Source organism: Chelmon rostratus, chromosome 5 (assembly GCF_017976325.1).
Source record: "Chelmon rostratus isolate fCheRos1 chromosome 5, fCheRos1.pri, whole genome shotgun sequence".
In the NCBI taxonomy this organism is placed as follows: domain Eukaryota; kingdom Metazoa; phylum Chordata; class Actinopteri; order Chaetodontiformes; family Chaetodontidae; genus Chelmon; species Chelmon rostratus.
The window spans coordinates 29,725,280-29,732,986 of record NC_055662.1 but is presented as its reverse complement, the minus strand read 5'-3'; the positions used below and the strand labels follow the sequence as shown (position 1 = coordinate 29,732,986).

Here is a 7,707-nt window from a genome sequence, read left to right as displayed (position 1 = left end):
GAAGTAAGTGAGTATTATTAAAGTACTCACAGTAAGTGTTGTTGTTTCCTGTCAGTGTTTCTCATCATCTCTGATGTTTGTGGATTAATATTCCTGCTGTAGATGTTTCTACTTTATATCCTGTTGGCTGGTTTAATCTACAGCGATGCATCATATTCTATAAGATCATCATGTGTTTGTCCTGTGAGAACCTCGTATCTCAGAAAAACAGAAGAGTAACAAGTAACTAAAGCTGTCAGATGAATGTAGTGGAGTAAACATTTACCTCCCACATGAATCCATAAACAAGTACTTTTACTTTTGTACTTTAAGTATTTTTGATGTTGATATTTTTTATTCCATTTCTGTAAATATTGTATTTTTGTTTGGAGAGACAAGCAGAGACCACGATAAACCTGCAGCATCCAGGACCAGGACCAGGACCAGGACCAGGTCTCTAACTGCTGGTCTGAGGTCTGTTCTGTTCTTGTTTTCTCGTAAAACAAGTCCTAATAGAGTGTCTCAGTGTCAGGAGCTGGACACACACACACACACACACTCTCCCTCTCTCTCTCTCTCTCTCTCTCTCTCTCTCTCTCTCTCTCTCTCTCCTCCCTCCTGTCTTTAAATGTTGAAATGTTGGAGGAGGTGATTACAGCTCATTACAGAGAGCGCGCACACACACACACACACACGCACACACCGTGTGACCATCATCTTCAGCTCTTTTTAACTTGAATCATTGGAGGAAAATCCGCCTGCAGCGACATTAACGGACTTTTCCTTTCAGAGAGCCGTCAGAGGAGCTGTGATCGCAGCTTTTTGGATTCTTCAAACTTTTCTTTCTTCTTCTCCTCCGGTCTCCCTGACACCGGCTCCCGCTGCAGCTCCTGCGGGCCCCTGCTCCCTCCCGCCCCGCTATGGGCTCCGTGCTGCCCGGCTCCTCGCTGGGCCTGAAGCCGGGCTTCAAGCCGCAGCAGCCGCTCTCCCTGGCGGACATCATCACCTCGGACATCCTCCACAGCTTCCTGTACGGCCGCTGGAGGCACGTGCTGGGCGAGCAGCACCACCACCACCACCCGCACCAGAATCACCTGCAGCACGAGGACCGCACGGCCCCGAGCGCGAGCCCCAAGACCGCGTTCACCGCCGAGGTGCTCGCGCAGTCCTTCTCCGGAGGTCAGTGACGTCACTTCAATTAACCAAAGCAATTAATTAATTAGATTTAATGAACCTTCATGTCCTTTAAGATAAAGTCTGAATTTTTTCTGAGGCTGAAACTTCCCGCGAGCGATCGATTCATCTGATCGATTTTTAATATTTGATCCTAGTTCATCATTAAATGTCAGCGCGAGGAGAAGACTGATGGTGGAAAATGAGGAAGAACATTTGACCTGCTGTGCTCTCCTCTTCACCGATGGTCAGACCGTGAAGTCCCGAACAGACGCTGATCCTTTAACGGGATCAGGTCCAGAACCTCGGAGGGATTTTTCTGCTTTCACTCTGATTTTCAGAAGTTTTCTGCTGAAATGTTACAGGAAAATATCTTCATCCACCACTGATTGAGACGCATTAAGTTCCTCAGATTCAGTCGTTTATTTCACGCACATTCCAACAAAAAACTCCTTCAACAAGGAAAAATCCGCTCCCTCACCAATTATCAATTATTATTATTATAAATTATTAGGAATTATTTATTTATAAACGGATTAATAATTTCACTCTTGAATCTTTTTTTGATTGAGTCATTATCAAACAGATAAAACTCATCCAACCTGAGATCTAACTAATCAATTAAACTGATCGGCTAACTGGAGGCTATATTTTTACATTGTTAGCAAAATTTAAAAAAAGAAATCTGAAGATTGAAAGGTGAAAAATGAGTTTAATCTGCCGCCCGTGTGAACACAAAGTCACTTCAATGATCGTTAATGAATCGACATTTCACCTTATCAATAACCGATCAAACCGTTCGAGCCCCGGGTGTGTTTCCACCTGCATTAAAGACGTTAATGCGCTCAGACACCTGTTCAGACACCTGTTCAGACACCTGTCGGTCGGTCAGTAATAATAATAATCTCGGCTCGCGGCCTTTTCTTCTCGTCACCTTTTTAATTTTTTTTCCGGTTCGTTGTGAAATTCGTTTGTGTTCGTGTTGAACTTCGTTCGGAACAGTTTCAGAGGATCGGGGGGAGCTCGGACCTGCTGTCCGGATCGTCCCGTTTCTGATTTAGCGGATTATTTCTGCTTCGTTTGTCCGTCGTGTGAACGGGATCCGCTCACGTTTCTCCTGCTGGCATTTCTGAGTGTTTCTCGTTTTAAAGTCGATAATCTTCCAGCACTTTTATCTCCGTTTTAATCTCTTTTCTCCTTTATGTCAAAACGGTTTCACGCTTCGTCCTGAGCGTGAAACCGTTTCTGACATTTCTCTCTTTCTCTTTACATTTTACCTTTTATTACTTTAATTTCGTTGATTTCGTTTTGATCCTCCTCTTCTTCCTCTCTGTTATAACACCTCTCACACTGAAAGCCGTCATCAATGAAGACTTCTGTCCTCGGCTCGGTGGACATCGGCGGGTTGAGACATAATGCGGGTACTGAAGGAGAAAACGGAGCATTTAACCTCCTTTTCTGTCTTTGTCAAAGCCAGTTTTTCTCCTCAGCCTCCCGCTGCCTTCAGTTTTCATAGGACACTTCACTTTGCAGCATAACGAACATCTTGTCCTTTTCCAATAAAAACCGCAGGACGCCGCGTTCAGCAGGACCGACTGAGACCTGCAGAAATGTCTTTTCTAGTTTTCTATATTTCAGTCATCAGTGTTTAGTTTTTAAGAGAAGAAAATAATGAACATCCAATAATATATTGTAGTGTGATTTGTGTCCAGAGGTCCAGAAGCTGTCCAGTCTGGTTCTGCCCAGCGAGGTGATCATCGCTCAGAGTTCAGTTCCAGGTAAACCGGGTTCCTGTGTTTCCTCTGTCCTCCTGCACAGTCACGAATCATCAGGCGTGACTTCAGGACATTTTCTGACTGAATTTGGGTAATTTCCCTGTTGAGTGTTTGTATATTTGCTCAGCCTATCAGTGCTCTGGTCTGGATCAATGAGTATTGATCCGCATGTTGATCTAAAGATAAAAACTGAATAAATCAAACTAGTGTTGATGACTTTCAGAGCGATCACCGGCCTGACTGCCGACATTACCCACACCTTTCTCTTCAGTGTGTGTGTGTGTGTGATGTCAGTGTGTGTGTTGTCTGTGATGTCAGTGTGTGTGTGTGATGTCAGTGTGTGTAGGTTTCCTCTCAGGTGAGTCTCTCTGAGCAGCAGGTGTGCTGATCCGTCTCGTTGTGTTTCAGGTGAAGGTTTGGGGATTTTCTCTAAAACGTGGATTAAAGCAGGAACAGAGATGGGCCCGTTCACCGGACGCCTCATCTCACCTGAACACATCGACCTGTACAAGAACAACAACCTCATGTGGGAGGTAAGCATCGTTTCCATGGACTCGCAGTCAGACTGTCATCCAGCAGCTGTAGGTAACATCCAGCTACCTGTAACCAGTTCACCGAGTGGCTGATTTATGAGCTCGAGCTAACGTAGGTCTGCAGCTGGCTATTATCCTAATTAATGGATCAGCTGATTAGCTTAGCTTACTGACTGAACTTATTTACTATCAGTGACTACCAACCTTTCTAACTAGCTAACAGGTTAGCTACGTAGTTGTTTTTTTGTTTAGATCTCTGTTGTTTATCAGGTTGTTTTTATTTGAATGACCACAGAAGTCATGTGATGATGACGGGTTTTCCGCTGTCCTCCTCCCCCTCAGGTGTTTAACGAGGACGGGACGGTCAGGTATTTCATCGATGCCAGTCAGGAGGATCAGAGGAGTTGGATGACGTACATTAAGTGTGCGAGGAACGAGCAGGAGCAGAACCTGGAGGTGGTCCAGATCGGCAGCAGCATCTTCTACAAGGCTGTGGAGGTCAGTGAATGCCTCACGTCTGTCAGCTGAGTCAGCAGATATGATGTCAGCTCCATGTCCGTCGTCTGTCCAACACCGACTTCAGTCTGTCACCAAACACAACAGACACACGAGTCGTCCTGCAAAATCCACCGAAAACACATGAAGAACCTTGAAGGAGCCAGCCGGTTCTCAGCGGTCCAGGTCGTGATCCAGATCACAGACTGGCTACATGCTGCCGTGGAAACGGACTGGTCTCACTGTGCACCAGCCCCTGAAATAATTTAGAACAGATCAGGTGGTGACAATCCTGGAGACATTTCATTTATACACTCATCTTTGTGTTAAAGAAAACAGCAAATTGAAATCAAGGAATTCTGAAAAAGAAACATAAAATCTATTAAAACTTTAAACTGAGGCTGAAGCTGTGATCACAACTAAAGAGACGAATCAAAGAACAATCAGCAGAGTGTTCAGACCCACACACACTTCACACAGTTCAACTGAGTCAGAACAGTTCAGGTGTGTGGCGCCACCTGCTGGCCAAAAGATTAAAGCTTCAATGAGGGAAAAAGCTGCTCCAGCGCTCCTCCTCCTCTGCTCTGGAGGCCCTCAGGCAGTGCTGGATGGTTTGATTCGGACTGTTTGAGTTGAAGGATTCACCTCCAGCCTTTTCTCCTCAGACGATCCCCCCGGACCAGGAGCTGCTGGTCTGGTACGGAAACTCCCACAACACCTTCCTGGGAATCCCTGGAATTCCTGGAGGAGACGAAGAACAGAGCAAGAAGAGCAAGACCGGTAAAGATGATTGGTTATTGATTTGTTATGATGAGGAGGGGGCTGCTGACGCCCCCGCAGACAAACCGTGTTTCAACCTTTTGATTTTTCCTGTTTTTTATTTCATTTTGTGACCTTTGAGTTTTGCAGCGGGCTGCTCACTGATGCTTGTTAATATCAGGAACGCTCTGAGTACAACAGTCTGAATGATTCTCCTCCTTCTGCTCCTCCCAGATGAGTTCCACACCTGTGAAGGCTCCTCCTCCTCCTCCTCCTCCTCCTCTTCCTCCTCCTCCAGCCTGGGTCGAATGCGTTGCGTCATCTGCCACCGCGGCTTCAACTCCCGCAGCAACCTGCGCTCCCACATGCGCATCCACACGCTGGACAAGCCGTTCGTCTGCCGCTTCTGCAACCGCCGCTTCAGCCAGTCGTCCACGCTGAGGAACCACGTGCGGCTGCACACCGGCGAGCGCCCCTACAAGTGCCACGTGTGCCAGTCGGCCTACTCGCAGCTGGCCGGCCTGCGGGCGCACCAGAAGAGCGCCAGACACCGGCCGACCGGAGATGCCGGGGCCGCGGGGGGAGGCGTGGTGGTTCACGCAGCTCACTCACCTCCTCCTCCTCACCCACCGCAGCTGACCGCCATGCCTCACCCGGCATCACTGGTCCACCACATACCCACCATGGTGTTGTGATAGAGGGCAGACAGAGAGACAGACAGAGAGACAGAGACAGCTCAGAGGTCTGGACAGATTGAGCTTCATCATGCTGAACTGACCCAGGTGTGCTGTCTCTGCCTGCTCACCTCTGACCTCAACACATCTGAGAGTTTCAATCTGCAGTCAGCCAATCAGAGCCAAGAGGCTGATATTAAGAATGGTGACATCATATTCCTGTGCTTAAACCAGAAAAAAACCATTTCAGACCTCTTTACCTGGACTGATTCAGACAAATCATGAATCCAGATGGTGATGTTACAGCAGAAACACTTCCTCGCCTCGGTCACTTTAATAATCCCGACTTTCTTCTCAGTCTGCCACAGATATTTAAAATCAGCCTTTACGTCGGCCCACGTCTGCTCTGACTCTGGGTCATCACGAGGTCCTCAGTCCGTCGGTAATGTAACACAAGCTTTATCTAGAAAAAGTTCCCAAACTCTTGAGATCAATTCACCATTTTCAGCTCATTGATTCAGATCTCTGGCTCCACACTGGCTGCACTGCCTGGGTAATGATTGACAAAGAGCTGCGGCAGACGGCCGCTCTCTGCTCGCCGTGACGGAGCTAACAACAGGCTGTTTGTGTATTATATGCATGCACACATTTATTACACACACACACACACACCAGTTCTTCACTGAGTGTTTCAGAGTCTCTTCATCAGGATGAGGAGACTCGACGTTAAGTTTGAACTCTGATAATGACTCATACAACAGTTGCATGATGGGACAGTGTTAGTCTGTGACTCCAGCTTATCATGTCAGTATAACTCATGTATCTTTGAGATGATGATGTCGTGCTTTGCTTTGCATGCATATGGTTCCCTGTTTAAAGTTGTAATGTGTATGTTGAAAACTAGGAGGCGCTACAGTCCGAGCACTGAGGCTCCTTCAGAGGAATCCACTGAGTTTCTGGTAGATCGTCCTGTTGGTCAGGTTACAAAACATCCATCATCCCCCCACGCTAACAGGTGAGCATACCTGAGTGCTGAGTGATGGTGGACTCAAACGACACTTTCTGTGTCGATGGAGAATCGCGATGACTGAAAGTTTTTCTTCTTATCAGAAGTCAAAACTGTAAAAGTGTGTTCACCAACTACAGGTGTGAATGTGTCCATATGCACCTGCTGTAGTACAGACACACCCACCTGCACCTGCGCTGCACACTCTGCTGCCATTATGAATGATAAACTTTGCTGTGATACTTTGCTGTGAGCAGCTTGCAACATGTTAGCTTACAACATGTTAGCTTACAACATGATCAGCAAGTTCAAATGATACTTTCCACAAAGCTGCAGGGTCAGAGGTCGGAGCTGTCAGCTGCCTGTTCGGGTCTAACATTCATGACCACGTGAGAACGATCACGTTAGCGTTTCTGTCCAGTGTTATCAGGCCGCACTCTCACTTTGAACCATCTGAGCTAGCATGTTAGCATGCACCTTGTTGACTGATATATATATATATATTCAATTAGAAAAAAATGAAATGTAGAGTGTCAAGCTCTGTGCTAACACTTAGCATTACCTATGTGGAGTAATACTTATTCTAAGCACACACTAATTCATCACTTTCACTGACCAACCAGTAAATCTACTGAAAGCTCTCGGATTCCTTTAAAGAAGCTCTTCACGTATTAAAATAGGCAGAGCCTGAAATGTTAACTATTTTATTATTCTTATTACTCTCATTATTATTATTAATATGTCTGTTGTTCTTAAACTGTGTGTTGAGACCCAAATTGGGTCTCAGGCAGGTTCAGTCGACGCCTGTTAGAAAATATTAGAATTGAAATTTCTAATCTTTGTAAATGTTTCTACATGATTTTTTCGCGCGCTCTTATTTCTGTATAAAAATGTTAAAGTAATGAAGAATCGATGAGTCCCTTTAATGAAAACTGTCCGTCGGCCTTTTCTCTTCATGGAATGTAAATTAGCTCCAAACTGTTAAAGAGAAGAATGTGAATATAAACAGGAGATCTGCTTTATGCCCAGAATATAATTCAGCTGTCACTTTATCTCTGTATATGTACGAGCTCATATATGACACATGTATCCGTATATGAAGTATGCTATGTTCACTTATAAAGGACATTGTATTTGAGTCTATATACTAATAAAGTATTATGAAACCTTTGACCTCTGCTCTGCTCCTGTTTGTCGCTCTGTGTTGTACCACAGCTGAGCTTCAGAGAGTAGGAACCAGTGGTGGAAAGTAACTAAGTACATTTACTCAAGTACTGTACTTAAGTACAATTTTAAGGTTCTTCAATTAATTG

At 45.5% G+C, this 7,707-nt stretch overlaps 1 protein-coding gene across 1 annotated transcript; it reads left to right on the top strand.

The window, feature by feature from the left end:
* Positions 1 to 899: 899 nt before the first annotated feature.
* prdm12b (PR domain containing 12b) lies at positions 900 to 5,409 on the top strand. The gene is made up of 6 exons (XM_041937959.1): positions 900 to 1,158; positions 2,865 to 2,930; positions 3,336 to 3,460; positions 3,803 to 3,958; positions 4,621 to 4,735; positions 4,949 to 5,409. The coding sequence occupies exons 1-6, from the start codon at positions 900 to 902 to the stop codon at positions 5,407 to 5,409; spliced, it is 1,182 nt and encodes a 393-aa protein (XP_041793893.1).
* The last annotated feature ends 2,298 nt before the right edge of the window (positions 5,410 to 7,707 follow it).